Here is a 27,743-nt window from a genome sequence, read left to right as displayed (position 1 = left end):
ATTCATTTCCAGTGAGGCAGAGCTAGAATGCACTCACATGGAGACCTTCCCTTCCCAGGTCTCTCCAAGAATTAAACGTGCTGTTTTTAATCCGCCTCCTTTTAACCATTACTGTCTTGCTGCACAGTTAAACCACAGTTCGAATATTTATTTCTCTGTTGGCTAAAATTCCAAAGTGTGCAGACACAGAACAGTGCCTATGTAGACTTCTTTATCTATGTAGACTCCCTTTCTAAGGGGACTGCTGGTGTAGCAGAACTGTCTACCCAACTAGACAAAAGTCCAGACATGATGTAAACAATCTCCCCTCTCCAGGAATAAATGTACCATTCACATACCCTTTCTTAGTAAGGGCACACTGCTTTGAGACAAAGACTGCTTCAAGTATTAAATGAACTCACACAAAGGCGTATAATATATAATTATCCACCACTTTCTATTTGCATACAAATGAAGCAATTGATGTTTTTCTGTCTTCTGTGAAATGCATTTTTCGCAGCTGACCTAGCTATGCTCTGAGCAGGCAAGTATAGAGTGAACGTAGACACATGAGACACAACTGAGGATCTGTTCATAGGACAAAAATCCCAGCCAAGGCGACTTGACTAGACTTGAATTGAATCCCATGAGCCAAAAACCCTGAGGGACAAGGTGCATTTCATTCTCCAAGGCGGCTAAAGCTGACAACTGCTGGGGCTGGAAGGTATGAACTAATCTCCCTGGGATAACAAGGATCTGAAAAAGGATTTTCTACAACAGGAATGGTTTTTGTTAAGACCATTTCCAAACACCGAATGTCAAGGCCAAATTAAATCCATGAGAAGCAAATCTTTTAAATATTACTTCTTCTATCCTCATTCTTATACTGAAGACTTTTTTTTTTTAATACAGAATTTCTCTTTCACTTCATAACATGGGGTGTGCCTAACAGAATTCCATTAATGAAAAGAAGTGAGGAAAAACATGTATGCTGACTTTGGTCCCCCAGCAAAGAGGGGGACCAGCTAATTTTGCTGGAGACTTGGGCAAGGGCTGTGAAGCCATCAATTTGGTCCCCTTCTTGGTCTTAACTCCTCTAGACGCTGGGATGGAGCAGGTGGGAGATTTCTAACTTCTCCCCCAACCCTCCCCACCCACAGCCTAGCAGTCTCCTGCAGGTAGAGTCGTAGCTGTGGCCACTGGGCTCCAAGATCACTGACAAGCTGCGCCAGATGCGGCCAAGGTCACCAGACTAGGGACTGAAACAGAGCCCAGTGTTTTCAAGCAAAACAAACACACATAGCTGAATATGGAGTGGCCGCAGACTGCTGCTAGAGAAGTACATGTGATGGTTACCAGGGAGACGGAGTTGCAGGATGCTGAAGAAGCAAAGTTGCCACTGCTCACAGTGGGACCAGCTGGATTGGGCCCACGATGGGCAGGGAAGAAAGCTGAAACCTCCGTGGAGGCATCCACCATTGAAATGTCTTGGAGGTAATAATAACACGTGCACTAAGAAAGTGTCTTTGAATGGTGAAATTCTCAGGAAGCTGCTCCCCAATTATTATCTTCCTCTGTCTAAAAAAGCCCCGGATAAGTATGAGACCCACATAGATTTAGCTGATTGGACAGATCATAAACTTTGTTTTGGGAGAAAGAAGCACAGACCTCTTGCTTTACAGAAGCAGAGAAATCAAAAGCAGAAGGAATCAAAACTTGCCTTAATGATCAGGTAAGATAGAGATTGGTAACACTGAGTATAATGAGCCACACTCTGCAGGAAACAGAAATGTCAATTCCATGATCATATTAGCTGTAGCCCCCATCGCCCTAGCTAGGCATGATGCACCTTCAGAAATTCAGCATTACTGATTAGGGGTTGGACTTTCCACTTTTATTTTCATGTGTCCCTGCTTGGTCCCTGCTTTCTTTCTTTAAGAACTGGCTCCATTTGTGCAGCTGTACATTAATCCATCCCCACCATCCTTACAATATTTCCAGAGATCGCTAATGAAAATCCTGAGCTTAGAACATTAAAAACTGGTGTTTCTTTACCCAGGTTGATTCTTTCCAATTCTTCTTTCTTCAAGAAATTCGGAACACAAAAGAGAAGCAGAAAAAACAGTATAATTTCAGAAGCTGACCCCAAAGTAAATTCTGTATTCCTATGTTATTATTCCTCTATGGGGTTACACTTCCTTCCAGCAGCTTCTTCAAAAGGGCAGTTTATTCTGCAATCCGCTTGTTAAGTCCATGTTGAACGCTCTAAAAAGGTTTTTCCATCAGAGACTCTAGCCAGCTGGCCCCGTTCATCAGTTTAGTGGTGGCAATCACATATTCTGTACCTCCATCTTCCAACTGGGAGAGAAAGCGCAGGGCAGCAATTTCAGCAAAGGTTACACCGCCAAGGAAAAATATCAGGGTGACTCGGTTTTCTCCCGGTTGACCTAAAATGCAAACATTTCAGAATTAAGAATTACTTAGTATTGGAGCTTCTCTTTCCACCCCTAAAAAAAAAAAAAAAGGCTTCATTCATAAGAAAAAATCAAATCAAATGTGTCTTGGTCAGACAGTTCATTTGAAACTCAGGAACACAATTTTTCTTTTAAAAAATTTTTGTCATTGTCGTTTCTTTCTTTCTACTCCCCCACCCCCAACACGATTTTGATCTCAAATGTTTTTTCTAACTACTGAGATCCTCAGCTCAGAGGCTGAAAGCTGCTACCCCTGAGGGAATAATGGGTTCTAACGCTTACAATATACATTAGCAACGAACAAAAGAGGTATACTGGACCCTGACTCCTAATACTTTACAAATGTATCCTACAAAGCCACTGCATAATACATGACAATCACGCTAACAGCACACAGTTATCTCTGGATCCTGGAGGTAGACTCACGTTTCTTTTGCAGTCCCGTGGGCAACGGCTGCCGTTCTTCAAAGTGGGGCCCTGGGAGCATGCGAAGAACTTCCTCAATACTCCGCCAGCCAGGCCGGGAGAGGAGCTGGGCCAGCCTCACGCTCAGAGGGGCGTGGCCACTGTACACATAGGATATGTCCGTGGGATTCTGTTAAATAGTTAAAGGGGGAACAAAGCCTGTAGGAACAGAGACTCAGAGCCACCTAACGGTGGCCTTTTGGGCAATCCGAAATATCTGATTTGTCTTTGAAGGCAGAGACACAAACAACATTCCCCTCAGTACACTCTATCTGGGCTCTGTTTTGAGCAGCCAGGGGTTCACTTCCCCGCACCCCAAAATCAACTTTTATTTCATCTTTAAAATATCCCAAATATCACCGGACATCTTGGCGTTTCTGTAGCTGGACAACTTAGATCTTATTCATCAGCCTGCTGAACTGTTCCCTTTTCAGAAACATAGATACCATCCAAAATGTTCTGCTATCCATGTTTTTAACTGTTATGGCTTGCTGAATCAAAGCAGCTGAATTTGATACAAGTTCAATATCATTTCCTTCAAGAATTAACTCATCTTTCTGGGCTTGAGATACTGAACAAGCAACACCTGACCTCATCTGAACCCTGCTGATGTATTTTTCACCCAAAAAGTTTCGGATTTCCACAAGAGAACCGTTCTCCTGAGTAAGGACGTTGGTGGGGAAGTGAGCACACACAGAAGCCAGCCCACGGTAACAGCCTGGACCACACTCTGAGCATGACTACGGGAGCCAGTTCCTCTGTTTCCCTACCATCTGTCAGCCCGGAGCCTCTTCTTCTTTCCAAGGAGACAGCTCTACGTTGAGGTGACTGAAGCCCCTCCACGGGGAGCCTCTGGGGCCTTCCCAGTACCTGTGGCCCCTTTAGAGCCACGTCTGCAGTTGCTGGAATGTGCACCGTCTGAGGCTGAGAATGGGCTTCTTCCTGCGCCGCTGGCTTTTCTGCGGTGATGGCTTTCGATTCCCAGGGCCGCCTGACTACTGATACATCCTGGCCTTGCAGTGGACATGGTCCAGAGGCTCTTTTCTGACTAACATCTTGAAAGGCCACTCAAAGCATCTCTGGGTACTGAAGGTGAAAAATTGTTACTTGGTTTGGCAAGACACTTCTTGTTGCGTAACCTGGTGCTCTCTAGCTGAGTAAGATGAGCACAACCTTTGAACCCGGAAATTGTCCCATTAGGCATTTATGCTACAGAGGGGCTGGCACACCAGAGGAGAGGGGACCAAAGAGCAAACATAACTGCAACATCGTATGTACCAGCTAGACTGAAAACAACCTGAACTTCTAGCAACAGAGATGTGTTAAATCATAAAATAAGGTAGATCTGCAAAACTATTCTGTAGCAATCTTAAGGAAGGGTTTTTAGAACACACAAGTTTTCTTTAAATATTTCTTTGGGGGAGGGGACGCCACATTCCTCAATTAAGAGAAATATTTTTTACAAAGGTCTTTTATTTTTTACACTTATGCCATGAATATATAGGAAAGGGTTCCAGCAGCTCAGGCTCCTTTCCATTGGTTCTCACAAATGGTGCTTCTCTGGGTGGGGCAGGCTGGCGTTTCAGTTGAACCCAGGCACCTTTCTCTTCGGCTTCCTTCTTTTTCTGATCACTTCCCTTCACCCGTTTCAGGAAGCTATCTCGGCTCTCAGAGTGCTTCATATACTTAATACGAACATTAATTCTCTTGGCAAGAATCTTGCCCTTGTTTGTTTACAACAATGCCAACCGCATGCTGAGTAACACTGTCCTCTTCCCGTTTTGCCATGGTAACATTTATGGGGCACTCCTGTTTGAACGGTGCCCATTCCCTCGATGTCTACACTGTCACCTTCCTTGTAGATTCGCATGTATGTGGCCAAAGGAACAACTCCATGTTTTCTAAAAGGCCTAGAGAACATAGAGCGGGTGCCTCTCCTCTTTCCCTTTGTGTTGGTCATTTTGATGAATTACTGGAAGATGGTGGTCCCGGCCGAAAAGGAGCAGGAAGGGTCTTTGAGAGACGGTTCTAAGTGGTGGGTGGTGCGGGGACAGCAGGTTAGAACAGTGAAGAGAGCTGAACTAATATGTCATTTACATTGTACAACAGAGAAATTAAGAGTATCTATATTCCAATTGGGGAAAAATAATCCAATTTTGCCATTGATAGAGGAGACTGTTTAATTATTAGCTTTTGTTGCAAGATGCAGCTTCATAAAGACTCTTATGAAAAAGAAATTTAGAAAGACTGGAATAATAAACAGTAACTGTAAAGTGAGGTGCACCCTACTTTGGAGACCAATGGTATAGAATATGCACCATTTATGTAAAGATGTTTGTATATACATAGATTCTTTCTGGAAGGATAGGTAAAAAAAAAATGGGTTACAGCAATCAAACTCTGAGGTATACGGGTTAGCTATGGAAGGAACCTAATTTTCACTGTTTGCCTTACTTTTGCACGGGCTGACTTTTCTACCCCCTGTGCTGGGTATCTTTCAGGTCCTCTATGCAGCCACTCTGAGCCCAGGAGGAAGACTTGTTGGCTCCAGACCAGCTGCTCCCAAACCCTGTGTTTGGATTTGGCCAATGGGAGGCACCAGATGGAAATGGGGGTGGGTAGCACTGTGAGGTCAGGGTTTTCTTGCCCTGGTTTCCTCTCTGTGACACTGCTGGACGCTGGCTGTGTCCCTCAACCAGAGGCATCTCATCCCTCGTCTTGTCAGACGGCCTCTCCGCACAGCTCTTTCCTCCAGGTCCGGAACAGGTTTCTGGCACAGCTCCCTCTCCTTGCCCTTAGGCCTCATCTGCTAAGGGCTCCCCAGAGCGCGGCCTCTCACTGGTCCCGCCACCCCCATCTTTATGAAACTCTCCTCAAATTACACAGGGTGAGAGCACCCAGTTTCCTGCTGGGATTCTGATACAACACACACGTGCATTTTTCAAAAACGTTAGAGGATTGGTTTTAGAAAGCGAGGTGGATGTGTAGATATTGTCATATGTTGTCATAGTAAACTGTTACCCAGTAACTAAACTGAATTGAAGCGAGGAGTGTGTCTTACTTGTTCATTTACATCATCCATCCAGAGGCGTAGCGTTTTCCGGATCGTTGGATAATTATTTCTGCCCCCAGTCTGTGGTTTCAGCAGGCCGGCCTTCTCCAGGTTGTGTAAGGTCAATATGTGCTCATAGCCATATGTCTGCAAGAGAAGTCGTGTGGCCTGGATGTCAGATCAGGAGAAGGGTTTCTGCGACTTTCAAAAAACGAGCACTTCCAATAAATCAATTCGGTGTGTGCTCCAGGGCACGTTACCAAAGTCCAGGTAATGACTGTCTGTGGGCACAGCGGCAGGACAGAGGAAGAAACCTGCCCTAAGCCTGCTTAGCCATCACAATTAACCTGGCTCCTTGTTTCCGAGAGGGATTTAAAATGTTGACTTTACCGTCAGAATTTATGGACCCATCTTAAGCGAGCATCAAATCGATTGCAGTTGACCCTTGAACCACACAAGTTTGAACTGTGCGGATTCACTTATACGTGGATATTTTTTTTCACTAAATACGTACAGTACTGTAAATGTATTTTCTCTTCCTTCTAATTTTCCTAATAACATTTTCTTTTCTCTAGCTTGCTTCATTGTAAGAATACAGTATATAGCTCATAAAACATACAAAATATGTGTTAATTACCTGTTTATATTATCGGTAAGGCTTCTGGTCAACAGTAGGCTATTAGTAGTTACGTTTTGGGGGAGTCAAAAATTGTATGTAGATTTTCAACACCCGCATTGTTTAAGGGTCAATTGTATAGTATATATTTATATGGGATATAATTAGCTATTTAAAACAATGAGGCAGATCTATACATCCTGAGAAAAAAGATCTTTTGCATATATTTTTAAGGATAAACAAATACAATAGGATACTATGTATAGTAGGATTTTGTTTCTGTTAAATAAAAAAATTAGTAGTAGTAAATAATAATAATAATAGCCAGCACTTACATAACACTTTCTACGTGTGGGGCACTGTTGTGTTCTAAGCACTTTACATACATTAACTGAGTCATCCTTATTACAACCCCACGAGGTAGAGCTATTCCGATATTCTCCATTTTACAGAGACATGTACATAATGTGCCCGAAGCCACACAGCTAACAGTAACAGAGCTGGGACTTGGATCGGCCAGTCTCGCCCCACACTGTGTGAGTCTAAACATTCTTTGAGTATAAATGCAAGAAGGGAACCTGGAAGCACATAAACCAAACTGCTGACATTGGTCCTATCTGGGGTGGGCGTGGGGGTGGGGCGAAGCGCAGGGACTTTCACATTTTGCTCCATATACTTCCGCATTTTATGATGAGGATGCATGTGTTATTTGTGTAATTTTAACAAAGACAAACCCTCCCAAAAAAACAAAAATTAAGTGAACACTTAGTTTTAACAATAATGTACTTAACTGTGACTGGTAATAGCAAATACTGTCTGAGATATCTGCAAACAGAAGGAGGCATTTTAAAAAGAACGGTGGGCTGGGTGACCAGTTAGCTCAGTTGGTTAGAGCGTGGTGCTAGTAACACCAAGGTTGCTGGTTCAATCCCCACATGGGCCACTATGAGCTGCGCCCTCCTTAAAAGAAAAAAAAAAAAAATACTTGTCTATTAAAAAAATAAATAAATAAAATAATGGTGGGCTTTTCCTTATTATAAAGCGATACAGGCTTAATTTAAGTAAGGAATCATTATCAGAAATTTGTGAAAATTTCCCTTCCTCCATCAAATACTGTCCAGTTAAAAACATGGGCACTAGAGCCCCGTTGCTTGGGTTTTAAGTGCTTGTTTTGCCACCTACTAGTTGGGTGGTCTGGGGAGGTTACTGCTCTATGCCTCAGTTTTTTCATCCATAAAATGGGAATGACTCACAGGGTTATGGTGAGGATTAGACAAATGAATACACATAAAGCTCTTGCAATAGTACCTGGCGCCTAGTAAATGCTCAATAAACATTAACTATTATTCTTATTGTGTAACCACAGTATACCATGATCAATACCAAGGACAATCCCTCTAGGAATTAAGAAATTTAAAAGACAGTAGAAACGATACACTAAAATAGCAGAGTTGGGAAGTAGTTTTTTAAAACATGTTTTTCTTCTTTGGCAAATCAGTAATTTAAAAATAGACAGACCTGCGGAACATTCAAGATCTTGCTTCCTCGTGTACATCATCAATTTGGCTCAAAGAAACTCTTATAAAAATTCAAAAAAAAAAAAAAAAGAAAAGAAAATACTGACCTGGAGAATTTCTCTTTTGTAATAATCCAAAACTTTTTGCTTGAGTCCACTATTGCACACGGATTGGAGGCAAATGAGTCTCAGCACCTTGATCAGCGGATGCTTCCGGGCAATACAATCCTCAATGTAACTGTTGACCTGGAAACAAAGGACAGACGCATAACAGCCTCTGCTTTGGGACCTGAAGGACTTGACAGAGTCTGAGCCAAATAAAGGCCTCCTCCAGCCCCTGCCACGCACACCCCCGGCCACCTCACAAACACACCCGCCATCGGGAACGAGAGGGGGGCGAGGACACTTGGCAATCCAGATGCCCATCTGGGCTCACTCTGTCTCTGGGGACAACCTCCCGAGAAGCATGTGACACCTAGTCTAGCTCAGTGAAGCAGCGTGTCAGTCACAGGAAGTTTTTTAGAAGACGGAAATTTTCATAAAGTGAATAATTTTAAGTGTATTAATAGAGGTGGACATGTAAAGGAATTATATGACCAGTTATCCACAAAAGCAAATATCCTAATTTATCTATTAACAGCCCTTAAAGCTCTTTGATTTCAGGGGCTGGGTCTCACCTCTCTGTGCATCGTAGAAAGTGCCCCCCACAGAGTAATGTAAAATATCTGTTACTTGATATAATCTATATTTTCACATTTTGCATTTGCTCTTAAAAAAATATTTAACCAAGACACTGGAGTCGAAGCCATTGCTCTCCTAGCCATAATCTTATGTTTGATAAATTATCAGTCATTGGTTAGAAGAGTTTTATTGTTCACGTACCTTATCAGTGTCTATTCCGGACATAAACTCCTGCTCCACTGTTAATTTATCAAAGAAGTCTTCAGAAGCTAAAATGTAATTAGGACAGTTGCAACTAAGAAATTAAATAAACGATCATTTATTTGAGCAGTGTGCTTTTATACACAGAGCACAATTAAGAAACAAGACATGCCCAAAAGCAAACAAGCAAAGGCTGGAATAGTCACCTGACAAGAATCTTTCAAAAGCATGGGAAACCCTACAACCCTGGACTCCTAAGTTACATTTAGATATAGTCGACCCCTGTGTCCCTTTACTATCCTTAGGACTCAAAGACAGATCTTAAGAATTTTGCCTCAGTATCAGTGAAAGCTCATTTCCCCAGAGCAGTTCCCTTTCATTGCCAGATTCAATTCAGTTTCAATCAATTTCTATTACTGTGAAAACAAAGAACTCACTTTCCAGCACTGTGCTGTATTCAGGATTCACAGTATACTTCATGATACAGGTACCAAACACTCCTTGTCAGCCTTTACAGCCTGTGTTTTAATGAATAAACTCGCCTTCGGCTTAATATACTCCTTCTGAGCTCTTTTAAAATGAACATTCAGCGTGTTTTGAAACACTCAGCTCTCTATGCCAATTTGGCAGAAAGTTTTCAAGGGAAAAACAAAAAACAGAAACATCACATTGCTCTAATTAAATAATCCTTCACAACAGAAAAAAACAAACAAACACTAAACAATTAACCGTCTCATGTTATGGTGGCAAACTTTGGAAGAACTTTTCTCTTTTATCGATATTCCAAATCTTTTAGCATGTGATTACATTATTGTAATAGTAAAAGAAATGTGTTAACCACACATGGAATACTTTTAACGATGAACGCGCATACACTTACTTAACACTGAGAATCATATACAATATTACCACCAAGCTGACTTTCCCAAGGAAGTATCGTAGTGCCCAGGACCATGGTGGCAGCCATGGTGTACCCAACTCGTGCAGATGTATGTCACCGCCCCGCAGGATACTCACTAGTGACATCTTTGATTAACTCTGCAATTGAGGTGTGATTGGCAAGTGAGCCCCTGGCTGCCTGCATGTGGGGCAGCTGGGAAACGAACTGCTTGATCTCCCCCACCGTCTTGGCGTTGTGTCTTTCCTGGAAAGGGCGGAACAGCAGAACCATCAAGCAGGGAAGAGACTTATGTCTAAGAGCTCTGTTCTTTGGACTGTTCAGAGGATGTCTGATTTACATGAATGTGGATGACAGAATGGCACACGAATAAATCAGGCCAAAGCCAGCTCCAACACATTTGGACTGTAGGGAGCAAGTGCCTAAGGGTTTCTCCTGCCAGGCACCGGCTCCTATTATGGTATTTTATGGGCATCTGAGTACTTGTGGGGGGCGGTATTATGTAAACCACAAACATTCCTGAGTGGAACACGAAAACGAAAAAATTATGCTGAAAGAAATACAAACAGCAAAACATTTCCTCTAAAATAGAAAAAAAATCCATTCTTACTGCTGAACCTCAATCTTGAGTATTGTTCATGAACAAAGGGAACCTCGCTGAGTGATTAGGAAATATTTTCCCCCAAGATTTAATCATTTAAACTGAAAGTAACTTCAGAAATATGAAAATCAACTAACGAATATAATTCTTAAGAAAGATGAAATGTGGAAATACACACTCAATGAAAACTGAGTTTTCAAAAATTCTTCCGATTTATGTTTCTAAGGTCTAGGTATTCAGAGTCCATTATCTTACTGATTTCCCATGTTTTAAAAATGAGCTTAACCAAGGATAAAGCAGGAACTGGGCAAGAGGAGGCAGGAGGGTGATGATGAGGCTGCCAATTTAAAAGCCCCAGGCGCTGGACATTTCACTCTCATTATCACCCACCACATCTGCAGGGTTCCCCTGCCACTGGCATGCGGGCCAAACTTGGAGCTTTCACCCCAAAGCGCAAGTTCTATTAGACAGGATCTTTTATTTATAGTATAGCTGGCTATACTATAGAGGTAGGAAATAATAAAAAAGAACAAGGTAAAACAAATGTTTATGACAAAAGCTTGTAAATTGCAAATACTGCTCCCCTCGCCCCCACCCCCCTTCTCTTATGTGTCTGGGGAAAAAGTTTAAAAAGAAACCCCTGGGTCCTCTAACAGCGACTTTGCCATTTCCGAGGACGAGAAAGATGTGAAGCCTGCTCAGTGGCTGTCACCTGTGTGCAGCTGTCACTCTCCTCATGGTGGTGGTGGGGGGGCAGTCTAGCCTGTGAGCAGAGTAGCAGGATGACAACCAAACTGCCTCACCTCAAACGCCGCCGAGATGACCTTGGCTTTCTTGCTGAGCACGGAGCCCACGGCGTTGAAGTTCTTGTCTCGGATCTCCGCGTACAGCTCCTCCGCAGAGTTCAGCTGAAGCTTCTTGGCTTCCGTGGGAAGATCCTTCCCGCCATCACCCTGTTTCTTGGGTGCAAATTTCTCCGGAGGTAATTTCACATAACCTGGACCACAGGGCAAGGGAACGCGCACCCGTGTGTGTTTCCTGGAAGAACCCATCAGATTCCTGGGCACAGAACAATCTTCCCATCCGGGACAGCATGTAAGCCGGCTTTACCAAAAAAGGAGTACGGCCCTGGGGGGTTGGCCTTTCCATGATCAAACTATACTTGATCATAAATAAATCAGAACTATTAAAACTTTCTCAGATGCTAAAGGATGACAGAAACAAAGAAACATCACGTCGTCGGCCAAAACCAAACCAAACAACATTTGTGATCTCTGACCTAATCATCGGTCAAGCCTAAACTCCTGTAGGCTTTCCGTCTTCCTGTAGTGTCCCCAACTTCCTTTCCCCCAAGATATGTCCCTACCTGTGCTCTCTGCTTTGGCAAGCTAGTCGCCTCATCATTCCCAGCTTTTCTTATGCTGCCTGCCGCTCGCCAGCACCCCCCTTTCCAAATCCAGTCCCAAGGCTACCTGTCCCACAAGCTCTCGTGCACGACTGCGAGCCACGAGGCTCTGTATTCTCCTAAGTATAGTGCCACTTGTGTGTACCCTTGGCCTCCACTCACGGAGCACAAGCACAGCCCTGCACACTACACACCCAGTCAGCCCTTGTGTGACGGACAACATTTCGCTCAGACACTGTTAAATCCTAGTTTCTGAAAGTCAAAAGTCAGTATCTTTATTTTTTCGAGTATTCTCTGATTTATATGCAAAGAAAGTACCATCTAAAAAAAAACGACCTTTTGGATATTTTTATCAGATTACCCACTGGTAAAAACAGATGGCACTTTACTTACTGTTCTGAATGCCATAAATTTCATCAATGAGTCCTTCGTACGTAAGCTGAGTGGCAAGAGGTGTTAACAAATCCACGTTTCGATCCAGCAACAGGAGATTATCAAAAATAGGAAATATTGAATTTTGGCTTCCTGTAAACTCTCTCTTCATCCTGATCATCATATTGGCCACTTGCTGGAAACAAAACATTGGATCAGGTGGGGCCCTCCTGGGAATTAGCAGATTTTAAAATTCGGCTAAAAACAGAAAGACAATCAAAAAGTGAAAAACAAAACAAAAAACAAAGTAGAAAAACTGTGGAAGAGTGAGCTTGATAAGAAATAAGCAGCTACCTGAAAGCACCTGCTGTCGGACCCCCATTCCAACACTTACACTTAAGCCAATGGCAGCCGCCATTTCTCAATGAGGGCATAAAATCAGACACGGTCTATTTTGTTTCTGGCTGTGGTTTTGTTCTATAAAGTCACCATGAACGTGAATTAGCCAATAGGGAACCACCGCTCTTAGGGGACACGGGGGTGAGGTTCCTAACCTTCGTCAGCTGATCAATATGCCACCTTGTTTAATGTGTGATTCTGTATAAAGACACTTTGTTTATTATTGTTGATTCACTAACATGGACCTCCGCCAATACTGCTATCGCTCATGCCTGAATGAAGCTTTTCTAACACACGTGTTTTCTCCTTAAGGCCCGTCACAGCCTCCCTGCGCTCAGCGATATTAAATAGCACTTCAGCTCTATGCCATTTTAACAGCGAAATCACCAACAAAAAGCACAAAAAATGTAAAGAACGTGGCATGAAGTAGTGCATGGCACCGTACAGTGGTGGAAATGGGAACTGGTTACAGTGTCGGAGCTGAAACAAGAGGGCGGGACTTTGCTTTGTTTGGCTTCAACTGCCAGCATGCACACAGGCCAACTCAAATCTTTTGCTGCTTTGGGTATGTCCACAAAACACTGAATAATGATTTGGGGGTGACGAATCAATTTTAGCAAGAAGGCGAATTCCCAAATAAAAAGGACTCGACAGAGCCTGTTTGTAAGTAGTGTCCCACCCCGTTTTGGGTACCACCAGACACCTGCCGTTTCTCACCCGGGCACACTCTCCTTTCCCAAAGATCTGGGGGATCGTCCCGTACAGAGCCTGCAGGGTCATCAGCCCCTTGGCTGCATGGTAGAGGCTCGTCTGGTCACTCTCCAGGTAGCACTCCTGCGGGGAGGAAGGGTTGGTTACTGTCAGGTCACGGTCACCTGGATGCCTGGCCCTGTCTGACACCGGGATTCGGCCGTGGATAAGACTGTTATTTCCCACTTTGCTGGGGGCAGTGGGAGGCTCAAGTCCATTTTACAAAGCTGCTTTGGCACGCTGGGACACAAGGTGGGCTCTGCTGTCAGGGTGCAGCTGTGGAAGCAACAGAGCCTTCTGAAGAAAAGTGTTTCCCAGGCATGCCAGCTCATAGTTTATCAGTTCTTGAATAAACTACTGGTTAATAAAGACTTACATGGGGCTTGCATGGGTTCTCTCATTGACTACGGAGAGTGCAAACTTTGGTAGGACATTTTGGGAGGGCCACTTGCCAATACCCACAAATGTACATAGTCTTTGATCCCCAAGGTCCCAGGTGACCACACAACAGAATACTTTGCGGATTTTACAAACATGAGGCAGATTTTCCTATATACCAACAACAAATGAAAGCCATAACATCTTGAGAAAGGAAAAGGGTTAGTTGAATAATCTTTAATAGAGTGTGAGCTCATTTTTAGTATATTTTACTTTATAAAATATACAAAGTATGTTTTGTAAAGTATACAAAAATGTACTTTTTTTTGCATCAGAAAAAGGCTAAAAAAATACACACAAAACCAGCTGAGAAGTAAGAGGGAAGCCATGAGTTTTGACACTGGTAGGTAAGTGCCCTGGTTCTAGACTCAGGGTGCCTTGATCTGACCCCTCCAGCTGTGACACTTCCCAGCTGGTCCCCAGGTCAGTTAGATAACCTTTCTGTGCCTCAGTTTATTCATCTGTAGAAGGGCATATATGCCAATAATAACATAAGGATTAAATGAGAGAAATGAAAATAAAACATCTAATCCTAGCACCTGAAACATACATTAAATGCTTAATAAATGTTAACTTTTATTAGAACTTGTTTGGATTTTTTTACAACTATCATCCACTCTTAAGTCAAAATGATACATTGTAATCCCCCACACCCCCACCCCACCCTTGTATCTCTAGCTCAACAGCCAAGAGGGAGGGGACACCAATGGACAAGGGATTAAGGAAGAGAGGGTGGATGGCTCTTCGAAGTCTGGTGTATTTTAACATTTCACTCAATATGAAAATCATGAATGTCTAAAGACATACTTTCTGTCAAAATTACTTTGAAACTCCTGATTGGAGCAGAGCTAAGATGAAAATTCAACAAAAAAAGTATCAGGGAACATCAAGTATCAGGGAACATCTTTCAAAAGGGCATTCATTTTTTTTTTTTTAACTTAAAAAGTTGTATTACTACCAAGATGTTCCTTTTATAATTCTATCTTTTAAAAAAGGTGTAAAAAAGATATTGAATTGTTTGCTCTAATATATTGACGGTAGGGTGATTATTTGTATTAATATCCCAACTCTGTTCAGCGCTGTGAAATTCCACGTGGTATTTCCAGCCATGAGGACATTTTGAAAGGGCCAAAGGCTCATAGCCATGAACATTTAAGTCCATGTATTTTTGACCTCAAAGTCCCACATGCCTACACAATACAATATCTTTCAAAGTATTTTGTTAATTTGTTTTTACAAAGGAGATAGATTTTTTATATACTGATTTTTACATACACCAATGAAGCTCTCAGTGTATTTAGCACTGTTACTAAGCATTAAACTGCGTGGAATGCTAATTCCCACATTTTGTACAGTACAATGATGGAGGTGATCAGAATCTTACCCTAAAAGCACAGAAAGAACTAGGGTGTCTCTTGATGCCAAGAAATGCTAAATCACGCTCACAGTTTAAAATCACATAAATAAATAAATAAATAAATAAATAAATAAATAAATAAATAAAGCGACCTCAACTCCAGAAATCGGAGTTGAACTTAATATTAGGTAGAACCCTTAGTGTTACCATCCAGGCAAGATCCTTGATTTCTACACAGAATCTTAAGTGAACATACAAAGCCCACAGCTTGAGGTTCCCAGCAGAAAATCATTCTATCCTTCTTTTGCAAATCCCTGGTTCAATAAACAGGAAATCTCTCCTCTGGACAGGTTCTGTCACGCCAACACAAGTTTCCTCAGCTGCTACCAATTCACATTAATTACACAGATGTGAATTAATTATGTGTGGGTATAGCATTATAGATAAGTGACAAAGCAAATACAGCAAAATCTGGATTCCAGAAATCTAGGTCATGGGTATATGGGTGTTCCCTACACAATTCTTTCAACTTTTCTGTATGTTTGAAATGTTTTATATAAAATGTTCGTGGTTGGCGGGGTGGGGAGGAGATCTGTTCCTCACTGGATGACAGTTATTGTAAACCAACCTGTGGGGGATATGGTGGGAAAAAAAAAAAAATGAAAGAGCCAAGAAACCTTGGTGGGTGATACAGTTAATCAGTGGTGTCACCACGTTCTGCCCTAACCTAACTCTTTAAAAGAAAAGGTTTCAAATAGTTTTTTGTACGAAACAAGTGATTCTCAAAAGCTCTAGTCTCTAGACTAGCAGCCTCGGCATCACAAACCCATAAATCAAAGGAAATAGATAAATATGATTACATTAAGAAAACATACAGGGCAAAAACTACACTAAACCAAGTCAGAAGACAAATGTAACCTGTGTTCTGGGTTATTCATTGTAGCACTGCCTCTAACAGCATAAGATGAGAAACAATCAAATGTCCTTCAAAAGGAAACTGATTTAATAAATTATGGCACACCCAAAATACGGAACACTATGCAGCTTCAATCGAGAATAAGGAAGTATTTTCATATGTGGTAGAAAATGACTCTAAAATATATTACTAAGAGAATAAAGCAAGATACCAAGGTAATATAGTAAATGCTACCACTTGCATAAAAGTGGGAAGGTATTATACGTACCCTGAGTTGCAGCTGCATAACACATCTCCAAAAAACTAAAAAGAATTAGTGATTGCTTCTGGGAGGGAACTGGCAGTTTGACAACTGAGTGGAGAGTGGCTTACTTTTCACTCCGTGCCCTTCTTATTAAAGCAATTACCCATGTGTACAGACTGTTTACAAAACATTTTCAAGTTATTATTATTATTATTTTAATTTTTATTGGGGAACAGTGTGTTTTTCCAGGACTCATCAGCTCCAAGTCAAGTCGTTGCTTTCAACCTAGTTGTGGAGGGCGCAACTCACTGGCCCATGTGGGAATCGAACCAGCAACCTTGGTGTTATGAGCACTGCACTCTAACCACTGAGCCCACCGGCCGCCCCTCAAATTATTTTCTTAAAGATAAAGTAATATTCTTATGAAAGTGTTCTTTGAAACAAAGATGGTAAATTAAAAAATACATAAAATTACATTTGCAAAAAACCTATCAGAACTAGAGAACAAAGCTATGCACATTCACTAATAAATATGCTTAAAATAGTGGGGAAAAACAGTGCCAAAATAACAGGCTACCATATGGGGAAAATAAATTAGCTCCTTACCCTACACTACACACTCCACGCAAAAGCACAATTCAAGTCGGATTAAAGACCTGAGCATGAAAAACAAAACTTCAAAATTTTAAAGGAAAATATAAGATTTTCTATGTCTTCATGGTGCAGAAGGATTTATTAAGACTCAAAGAGCACAAACTGAAAGGAAAAAAAGTGATATATTCAACCACCGTAGGTTGGAGGACCCGTACCTCTCAATTTCAAAGTTTACTATGAAGCTGCAGAAATCAAGACAGTGTGGTACTGGCATGAGGTAGACATATTGATCAACGGAACAGAATTGAGACACAGAAATAAACACATTTATGGAAATTGATTTTCGACAAGAGAACCAAGACAATTCAATATGGGAAATACAGACTTTCAGGAAATGGTGCTGGAACAAATGGAAGTCCATGTGCGAAAGAATGAAGTTGGACCCCTACCTCCATCAGGTAAAAAGAAACTCAAAGTGGGGTCAAACTTAAATGCAGGACTAAAACCATAAAACTCTTTGAAGAAAATACAGGAATAAATTCATGACTTTGGATTAGGAAATGATTTCTTAGATGTGACACCAAAAGCATAAGCAACAGGAGAAAAAAATAAACTGAACTTCATTAACATGGAAAACATTGGTACGCTGACAGATAACATCTTCATCAAGGAAGTGAAAAGAACCAACCCATAGAATGGGAGAAAATATTTGCAAATCATACATCCGATAAGGGACTTGCATCCAGAATAGATGAAGAATTCTTAAAACTTTTATAATTAAAAGATAAAAACCTGATTTTAAAAATGCACCATGGATCTGATTAGACATTTCTTCCAAAGAAGATACAGAAATCGCCAATAAGCACATGAAAAGATGATCAATATTATTAGTCATTACAGAAACGCAAATTAAAACCACAATGAGCTAATATTTCACACCCACTAGGATGGCCAAATTTAAAAAGACAGTAACTAGTGTTGGTGAGGATATAAGACTAGAACCCTCATGTATTGCTGGTGGGAGTATAAAATGGTGCAATCACTGGAAAATAGTTTGGCGGTTCCTCAAAAGGTTAAACATAGAGTTTAACCGTATGACCCAGCAACTCCACTCCCAGGTATATCTAAGAGAAATGGAAACATATGTACACACAAGACCTTGTATGAATGTTCACAGCATCATGACAGCCAAAAAAGTGGAAAGTCATCAGTTGTCCATCACAGATGAATGACAAACAAAATGTTGGATATCATTCCAATGGAATACTATTCAGCCATAAAAAGGAATAAAGTACAACATGGATGAACCTTGAAAACATGATAAGAGGCCAGACACAAAAGACCACATATTATATGATATCATTGATAAGAAATTTCTAGAATAGGCAGATCCAGAGAGACTGCAATAGACTAGTGATTGCCAGTGGCTGGGGAAGGAGCGACAGGGTGTGACTGTTAGAGGGCAGAAGGTTTCTGGGATGAAAAAAAATGTTCCCAAATTATACAGTGGTGATAGTTGCACAATTCTGTGAATATACTAAAAACTGCTGAGTTGCATACTTATAAGGGTGAGTTTTTGGTATGTGAATTATGTCTCAATAAAGCTATTATTAAAAATTTTAACCACTTTATAATGGGAGATATCTACACGATAAAAGATATAATGAAAGTTAAAAGACAAGCCACACACTGGGAGAAGATACTTGCAGCTTTCATAACCCACAATGATTAGTATCCAGAATATACAAAGAATTCCTCAAAAAGAAAGAAAAAAAAAATGGGCAAAGAAAATGAACCAGCAATTTACCATTTGCTGAAGAGAGAAATTCTTAAACGTCAATAAACATGTGAACAGGCTCCAATTTACAGTAACCAAGGCAATGCAAATTAAAACACTACCATTGACAGTGTCAGGCTCATAAACTTGGCAAAAGTTCAAGTCTGACATTAAAAAAGAAAATGCCACGCTTACTTTGAATGCACCCTCTGATTCCATGGACAAGAGGTCCCCATCAAATGGAATGAGATCCAGGCTGTACTCCTCCCTATGAATGAAGGAGCCCAAAACACCTAGATCCTTCAACCGCTGTTCGCATAATAAGCTACGTCGTGGCACAAACAAAAGGTGGAAATCTCTTGCTGGGCCACGTCTGTCTTCACTGCAAAAGAAGTAACATTTGTCAACTCATGAGCTTCTTAGAGTCACAGACTATTCTGCTTATTTTATTCCTAGAGCCTGGCTCTACGCCTGGTACACAGCAGGTACTAAATAAATGCTAGCAAAACATACAAATATCGTTACAGTTCCTCTCTTGGCTCTCTTTTTTTCCCTTCCCTGGCAGGAAAGACGTATTGATTCATAGCCACTATTTGTGATGCATTTTCTAGCTTTCTCTTAAACTATTTATGAAGCAGTAAAGCTCTCAGGCTTATTGAAACAGGATATCTGTGTCCTCCTGAAAACAAATGGTTTTTTAAACCAAACCAATGCAGTAATACAGAGTCTTATATTAAAATGAAAGGTTTTCTTAAACTCCCACCTCTACTCTCCTTGACAGTGGATTTCCCAAAATAGCCCATTTGCTTTTAAGCTTTTAGGGGTCACATCAATCAGTTATACCACAGAGTGCAGACTAGGCTGGGAGAACTTCCTCTTTAGATTGGCTGCTATGTTAAATTTTAATCAGCTCTAACTTATTTTGCTTATGAGATTCAAGCACTCAGTATATTGAAAAAAATAATCATTAGGTTTTTCTTTTGTTTTTAATCAGGGTCCTTTCTACTCACATAGATCTAAGCATTTAGCTCTTCTGAAAGAAAGGGGTTATATGATGACCCCCACCCCCACCCCAAACTGAACAACTTCACAAGTTTCCCATTTTCCCCTCTGACAGTCTTTGACACATGTCCAAGTTGCCCAGAAGACCACCTTTCAATGCACTGGCAAGAGAATGGGGTTGCAATGAGGAGCTCAGTACGTTAAAACCACCTGAAGGATCAACTTCTTTTGGACCAAACAAGCTCTGAGAGATACCTGAGCACATTTTCAGCAATGATATCCATCAATTCTAGCCTGGGTCGGACAAAAAAAATAATATTCTTGACATCAGCTGCGGGCAAACGACTTCCTTTAAGTGTGAACATTTTTTCCACTTCATGTTCCTAGGAAAACATACACACAAAAGGTAAACAAAAAACCCATTTTTACCTATCATATCCAGATTCAGACTTCATAAACACTCCCAGTCAAATGCACATTAATACTTAATTACCAAAATTTAGATTCTCCAAAGCCAGATGTATAAAAGACAAAGTTTCAGGATGAAGTCACTGTTATTGCATCTGAATTCAAATGATTCTTACATGATGAACCATCAGAGACACCAAGTAATGGTCACATAACACAGTGCTAATAATTTCCCTGGAGTTAGAATCAATATAGTATCACAGGCCAAAGGACCACTATATATAAAATGCTAGTCACGAATTAGAATCAGTGTTTGTAAAGGCCAAACAGTGTTGCAAGCCAATTACTCAGGAGGAAATGTAAAATCCTATTCTTATTGCCAAACTACTGAATTGTGAATCCCTGAATGAAACCCAAATAGCTTATTTACCTTCAGTAGTGAATATTGTGCAATCAGGCCAAATGGTCCTGTGAGGTACTCATCCCAAACTATTGCCTGGAAGAAGGGAGAAGCATTCTCTTATTATGGTTCATATCAAGAGTTTCAACAATATCAACAGAAAATAGCAGTCATCCATAGTAGGAATTATCTGCTTCAAAGTCTGAATTAACAAAAATTTTAATAGGCTCTGACCACACCCGTATCCTACAGGTCTAAAGAAAACACCAAGTCATGCTACTGCTAGTAAGACTTAATCACTGTCCTCAGCAGGAAAAGGAGCTGTAGTTTGTTGCTGACCTGTGTCATGGTTTTACTAGATTGAACATATATAGAGGGTGCCAAAAAATGTATACACATTTTAAGAAAGGAGAAAACTGTATTAAAATTGTAATACTCAATAGATACCGATAACAAAAGGAATACAAGTCCCGTTTGACTTCTGCAATTACAAGAGATGCTCAAAGTGGTTACCATCAGCGTCCAGACACTTCTGATTACAGTGAACATTGTTGGGTAGACTTCTGTGGTGAGCGTGTAAACTGCTCCAACACCCCAGCAGAAGCAGCAGGACGTGTTGCTGTGCGCGGCCTCCCGGATCTCCCCTTACGCACATCACACACAGCACCATGCGTCTCAAACTTATCACGAATGCGTGCAGTTGTTAGGTGTGTTGGAGGTTCTGTTGCATACTCACGCCTCCATTGTGGTTCCACAACGTCCTCGAATTTCAAATACCACTTCAAAAGGGTCTTGTGCTTCTCAAATGACAACTGTGCTTCTGCCATTTTCTTTGTCTTGCCTGTTGCATGGTGATGCTAGCATTCATTTGGTTAATGCCATCTTTTGAGCGAACGTCATACTACACATTAATTCAAATCAACTTCAAAAAATATAGATAACATTTCTTAAAATGTGTATACATTTTTTTGGCACCCCGAGCATAAATCACCAATGGCAATACCTAGCATTTTACATATAAATATCATGTAATCCAATGACATAAAATTGAAATCTCTGATATAGGTATTACGAATCTTATTTTGACAGAAGATGAAATTTTAAAAGGCTCAGAAAGTTTAAGTAACATGTCCTAGGCCACACTGGGACCCTGGACCTTACATATGGTAGAAGGGGGTCAGGACTCCAACCAGGACTCAATGGCTCCACAGGTCATTGCTCTGGGCCCCGGTGAGCATTTCTACTGCTAAACTCCAGGGTCATTTCTTTTTCTTTCTTTTTTTTAACTGCTATTTTTATTGAGATACCTGTAGATTAACATTCAGCTTTTAGAAATGATACAGAAATCGCGTGTACACTTTACCCAATTTCCCCCAATGGTAACACGTGCAAAACTATAGTATTAACACATTACAACCAGAATATGGACATTGATCCAATCTATGCTCTTATTCAGATTTCGTCATATCTTGAGCTTGAACTGGGCACCTAGGACTTAGCCTGCCTTATTTTGCTCTTAAGGGCTGCTAGCACTCACTCTGCCTCTTGGGGTTCTGTTTTTTTCTAAGATTGATTCCTGAGTTCCCCAGACTCTCCTTTTCTCTTGAGAGTTGTACAGCCAGCCTGATAAATCCTGAGGAGAGAGGAGGTAATACCACTTAAAAGAAATCTTAGAAAGTCCCCAATCTACAGTTTCTGATTCATCATGAGCAGGGTGCTAGGAAACGTCTAACAGGAGAAACAATCCCATTTTAGGAAGGTCACGTTAAAACCTCCAATAACTCCAATTTCTCAGTCCGTGTGAGCAGCAGGTTGTAAAGAGATGATGCTTCGCAGGCTTTCGAAGACATGATTTATAACGACACGTTGTAATGAATGAACACTGGACCATTATCTGCGTCCTGGGGCCGGGCCCGCCCCACCTGTCCCGGTGTCTCAGGGGGACCAGATCTGGCCCTCTGGACCCGTAGGGCACCTGACACGCGCTGGTTCACGAAGGGCTGGGATAGCTCGGTGAGTGATTCAGCTGCCACAAAACCATGCGATGCCACTCGGACTCCAGGCTGTACGCCACCGGTCCCACCGGCGGACCCCAATCCCCGCCTCATCGTTCCCGCCTGCTCGCCTCTTTGGAAGCCCCAGGGACCACATACACCTGGAGCTCAGGCGGTCGGACAGAATCAGGCCAGGCCGCACCGGGCTTGAGGGCGCTGTCGCCGCCTACAGTCCCTCACCTTGCTTCCCGCGCACTTGTCCAGGAACTCGCGCAGCTCCCGACGCACCGCCTCGCGCAGCACGTTCAAGTTCACTCGCCCGTAGGACAGGTGCGCCGCCATCTTGCCCCACCGCCCCACTTTTTCCCCCAATCCAAACGCGGCGGCTCTCACTCTAATCGAGGGTCAGAGGCGCAGTCACATGACAACGCGTTCACGTGACCAAGGCTGCAGACAGCACGCCGAACCCGGAAGCCCGAGTCGGTCGGCGGCTGCAGCGCTTCGTGGCCCAAGCGCCGCCTCTTTCTTGCACCGGGTGGGTTTTGACGCTCAGTCCGGGAGTCGTTGGGCGCTGAGAATTGAGTTTAAAAGAAGACTGACTCCTGCTCGTCCCGTTTCAATTAAAAAACAAACAAACAAACAAAAAAACCGACTTTCGTCTTAGCAAGCGTATTCGCTGTAAAATGGTAATTTAAAGCTAAACTCTAATGGGAATCTTTTAAATTACAGCAATCAAACGGTCCTTCTCTTTGTTCTTTGGTTTGTGGGCTCAATTTTACAAAACTGGCCAGGGGCTGAGGGAACCTTGGGTGACTTGTCTGTTCAGCTCTTCCTAGCAGACTTATACTGCGACATGGTGTTTTACGCAAATACTATCTGATGTGACATCCAGGTCCTACCACTGGCTTCACCAGTAACATTAACTTGTGAATTATGGGAATCAAAGAGGACTGTGTAATCACAAAGATTATCAGGGTGCCCGGAACTTAATTTCTCAATAAATACTTATTGGTTTAGGATGATATGTTTCAATACTTGGAGGTAGAAGTTGACTATTTGGAATCTGGTTAAAGAAGTTTGAAAATGTTTGTTCTTAAGAGTGCATGGCTCCGTTCAATCGTTTATACACTTACTTTATGAAGAAAGGACTCGCTAAACAATTACCATGGAGTCTAAGCAAAGAATGGAATCTGGGGATATGCAGAAAAACAATCAACCATACATTTATACATACCTCCACTCTCAATTTCGTAATTCCATCATTTAGATTTTAAAATAACTTGTTCCCACTCATGCAGACTCTCCCATACCCTATTTCTCAACCTGGTTTTCACAGTGGTTCTCAACCTGTGTCACAAATTCTTCTCACATGTGTAGGGTTTGCTCAACTGAGAATGAGTATTATTTTAGCATGTCTGTGAGAATAAACAGGCCAATGAGGGCACAATTTAAGAGGTAAAATACCCAAGGCTAGTGAAATCTCCAGCATGCATGAGTGTGAGCGAGGCCAGGATAAACTATCCTCCTCAAACAGGACCAAGACGCTACATGGTCAGCAAATCGGTTTTACTTGTATATGTTTGGAGACTGCTATATTGCTGTAGTTGTCCTGTAAATATTACATACTTGTTTAGTGTTGAGTCTTTTATTGAGAATGACACAGAACATTATATTAGTTTTAGCTGTACATTTGGTATATGTATATATTGTGAAATGATTATGTTTACTTAATAGTTTGAGTCTTTGAATCCCCTGAAGTCAATACTGAAGCCAAGGGCTACTGTCAAGAGTATTATTTAGGTAAAAGTAATGTTCTTGTTCAACTAGTAACTGCTTTGGGAATATCTCCCCGTGTGTGTGTGTGTGTGTGTGTGTGTGTGTGTGTGTGTGTGTGTCTGTGGTCATAAAACAGATGTTTGGTTCTGTAATCATTTTGGTAAATATCAGGGGTGCCAAAAAAGCATACACAAGTGGAAACTTTGGTCAACGTTGCTCAAGCAGTAGTTCGCTGTAATCAGAAGTGTCTGGACGCTGATGGTAAATAAACACTTGGAACACCTCTTGTTATTGAAGTCAAACGTGACTTGTATTCATCTTTTGTTATCGGTATATATTTATACAATTTTAATAGTTTTTCTTTCTTAAAATGTGTATACATTTTTTTGTCACCCTCTGTAGTCAAACAACTTTTGGAGTTTCCTTCTAAAATGTCATGGTTTAATAGATAGTTGGCATTATATGGTGCCTCTTACGTTTTTGTCAGGTAATATGGTGTGACACAGCAATGGATAACCACCTTAGGTATTTATTTTATTAAATGGGTCATCGAATGCTTCGAGATAAGAACGCTACACCAGTTTCTTAAAGCTGTTTATCAACAGATTGCAGTACAAATTTCTATTTGGATCTATAGTGCTTGTTCATTTGAAGGAAAACCATTATGACAAATAAACCTGAGAATAATATCAGTTACTACTAATGCCAAAAAAGAATAACCATTTATTAAAGTAGATACAGAACACTCATTTGCTCAAATTTTAATACTGCTTTACATAGTTTGTGAAACAATTCCTATTATGTTTATAACCAAAAATTTCAACTGATCACAGATTTGTTTTTCACTTGTCCAACACAGAGTTGATAATCTTGAGGGGAAAATACATCAAAGGCATATATACAATTATAGTTCTTATTATACAGGTAGCATGGAAGATACATTTATTACTTTTTACATATTCTAAAAGACATTCAAATCAAGATAAATAGATTCAAACTGGTTGATAAACTTCTGGTGGTTGAGGTCCTTCGTTTTTTTTTGTGATAAGAAAATCCAAAATTATTAATGTTGAATTTCTCATCGTACATTCATCTAAAAACACAGTAAAAAAAGCTTGTAAAGATTGTAGAATGGTTAATTTAGGTGTTTTATAGTGTCTTATTAATTAAATGACTGCTGGGGATATCTGCTGGAGAAGGGAAAAAAGTTTGGAGAAAATTCTCCCATTTATATCTGATAAACAAAATGAAAACAAAAAGAGAAAAACAGTTGCAGAGCTGTGTGATGCTATTTCTGGTCTAGCCCATTATGTCCTGATGAATATTTTAAGTGTTTTCATTTTCATAAAGGTAAAAATCTGAAAAGAAAGACATATTGTGTATGCTTTTTCCCAAAATATAGATTTTTAAAAAATATATACATATAATATATAGAAGCTGAAATTATGCAAAACCAATAAACAAAACACCACAGTCGAGTACGTAGGTGCAGCATATAGATTATAAAATGTCCCCACAGCAGTTTGGGGGCTTGCCCCTCCCTTTACCTGTTTCATCATTTTATAATCACCCCTAAGTGTAATCAAGTCTGAAATAAAGGCACTACTGACGTCAGGTAGTGCAAAGAGCTCAGAGATTTCTTTGATTTAGAATAAAATACTTTAAATGAGTAGATGAAAATGCAAAATGGCACATTTTTCAACTCATTCCAGTGTCAAAGCTTAACCAAAACATCTAAATATACAAATGCAGCCTGGAAATATTTTAGTGCAAATATGAAAAGTAACGGCATAATTTAAAGTTACTTAAATAAAGTATTGTAAGGGTAGGGATTGTACTATGAGGTTTCCCTAGGGACCATAAATGTAATGGCATCTGGTGCAATGTCTTGTTAAAACTTTCAAAAATCAAGAAGACAATATTAGAGGTGAACACTCACCTACTAAGTATTTATTATCCTAACTTATAAGGGGAGATTAAAGGGCGATTTGTTGAAGATCAAAATATTTTCTTGGATTTGTTGATGGGAGTCAAAACTAACGTGTGTTCTGAAGTCCGCACGCATGATGCTGGTGTTCAGCTGCCTAAGGCTCGTGTGGCTGACAAAGCCCCGGCAGGTCCTGATCTGCGGCTTCATCAGAAGGTCTCGTCGTCATTGCAGTTGGTGGCCCAGTGCCCAAACATCTCACAGATTTCACAGTACGGGCGTTCCTCACTCCGACTGCCGTGGTGTGTGGAATGGGGGGGCTCCTCGGACATCTGTGCCTGGGTAGGGCAATCCTCTGTGTCGTGGAGATCAAAACAGTCACATATGTCACAGAAGAGACGAGGTTTCTTCTTGGACTGTTTCCCTTGGTCATCACTGCAAATGTTAACGTGCATAATCAGAAACTCATCTCTAGCAGAAGTTGTTCAAGACTCAATATCACTTGTAAAGAATAAAAATAAGCAAGAATTATGGTCAAGTCTTGCAGCCCCCAGTGTAACTACTACAATCCACAATTTGAATTTTCACATCAAACCATTTGTAGTGTATCACTCACTCTCTTGCCAGAGTTACGGAAATTCAGTTGTGGCCAAGGAACTACAAAGCAACTGTTTCTCCAATGCACTGGAGAACTTAACTTTAAAAACACTTTATTTAGCTGGGCCTCAGGCTCCAGTCAGCGTTGCTTAGTATGAAATACCTGTCGTAATTGTTTAGGTCATCACCATTCCCATTAAGGGCTGCTTCAGACATCATCTCCACCTTCATCTTGAGGTCTTGATTCTTCCTTTGAAGGTCCACTATTACCGAATTTAGGAAATCAATCTGGTTTGTTCCGAAAAAAAGAAACACGTGTCAAATGTCTAAAACACGTACACTGGAGTATCAAGAAGTCACAGATACATACGCTCATGCTATGGCTGCAGAGTGTGCTGGCGTCACAGAGGGGGCCAACAATGGCTGTTACTGAACCCATGTTTTATATATGTTTTATGTTTTACACACACACACACACACACACACCACACACATCACACACACACATACCACACACACACCACACTCTCAAATTAGGAAACATAAAACAAACCATTTGCTGATTAGAAGAAAAGTGGTGGCAGCAGCAGATGAAACAAACGGAAGCAGAAAGCAAAGGGAAAGAGAAAATATTAATTAAGTTGATGTTTATTAGCCACACAAAGTAAGCAGACAATGCTAACCAGGGTAAGTTAGTATGTTTAGTGAATCCTTTCATGCCTTTCAAAGGAGATGTCAGATAACGGAAACAAATCACAACCCCCTGAGCTTTTCTCGTATTAAAAAAGAAAGATGGCTTTTGTACCTATGCTTTTTAAACAGGACAAATATATCCAAAATATATTACTAAAAATGAAGATGGATATTTGTTGTCTACATGCTCTTATATTTCCAAATATAGAAT

The 27,743-nt window shown here is 41.0% G+C and overlaps 2 protein-coding genes across 16 annotated transcripts in view; both read right to left on the bottom strand.

The window, feature by feature from the left end:
* Nucleotides 1-475: 475 nt before the first annotated feature.
* Nucleotides 476-22,965, bottom strand: VPS33A (VPS33A core subunit of CORVET and HOPS complexes). Its single transcript, XM_033098325.1, has 13 exons — nucleotides 22,780-22,965; nucleotides 20,576-20,641; nucleotides 19,993-20,120; nucleotides 18,931-19,117; nucleotides 13,377-13,493; nucleotides 12,282-12,456; nucleotides 11,287-11,480; nucleotides 10,002-10,128; nucleotides 8,985-9,052; nucleotides 8,211-8,348; nucleotides 5,980-6,117; nucleotides 2,880-3,048; nucleotides 476-2,426 (listed from the first exon to the last, which is right to left on the bottom strand). The coding sequence occupies exons 1-13, from the start codon at nucleotides 22,879-22,881 to the stop codon at nucleotides 2,245-2,247; spliced, it is 1,791 nt and encodes a 596-aa protein (XP_032954216.1). The 5' UTR covers nucleotides 22,882-22,965; the 3' UTR covers nucleotides 476-2,244.
* A 1,986-nt stretch (nucleotides 22,966-24,951) lies between these two features.
* The window catches only part of CLIP1 (CAP-Gly domain containing linker protein 1), a 105,808-nt gene continuing 103,016 nt past the window's right edge, over nucleotides 24,952-27,743 (bottom strand). For 4 of the 15 annotated variants that reach the window (XM_033097405.1, XM_033097418.1, XM_033097406.1 and 1 more), the window contains 3 exons: nucleotides 27,393-27,398; nucleotides 27,003-27,127; nucleotides 24,955-26,677 (listed from right to left, as the gene is read on the bottom strand). In XM_033097405.1, coding sequence (XP_032953296.1) covers nucleotides 26,452-26,677; nucleotides 27,003-27,127; nucleotides 27,393-27,398 — 357 coding nt within the window. In that variant the 3' untranslated portion in view covers nucleotides 24,955-26,451. Of the gene's footprint in view, nucleotides 26,678-27,002; nucleotides 27,128-27,392; nucleotides 27,399-27,743 lie in introns of all 15 variants that reach the window. The other 11 variants (XM_033097412.1, XM_033097419.1, XM_033097410.1 and 8 more) reach the window with 9 other exon arrangements.

Source organism: Rhinolophus ferrumequinum, chromosome 25 (assembly GCF_004115265.2).
Source record: "Rhinolophus ferrumequinum isolate MPI-CBG mRhiFer1 chromosome 25, mRhiFer1_v1.p, whole genome shotgun sequence".
NCBI lineage: Eukaryota > Metazoa > Chordata > Mammalia > Chiroptera > Rhinolophidae > Rhinolophus > Rhinolophus ferrumequinum.
The sequence above is the reverse complement of the archived record's forward strand: the minus strand, read 5'-3'. Positions and strand labels throughout refer to the sequence as shown.

What these genes read in the sequence shown, in the direction of transcription:
- VPS33A (XM_033098325.1), bottom strand. Translation starts at nt 22,881, where the DNA reads ATGGCGGCGCACCTGTCCTACGGGCGAGTGAACTTGAACGTGCTGCGC. An exon ending in ACAAGTGCGCGGGAAGCAAG is followed by an intron (nt 20,642 to 22,779) that starts GTGAGGGACTGT and finishes CCCTTCTTCCAG; the next exon opens with GCAATAGTTTGGGATGAGTA. An exon ending in CCGGAATAGACACTGATAAG is followed by an intron (nt 8,349 to 8,984) that starts GTACGTGAACAA and finishes CTTTGTTTCCAG; the next exon opens with GTCAACAGTTACATTGAGGA.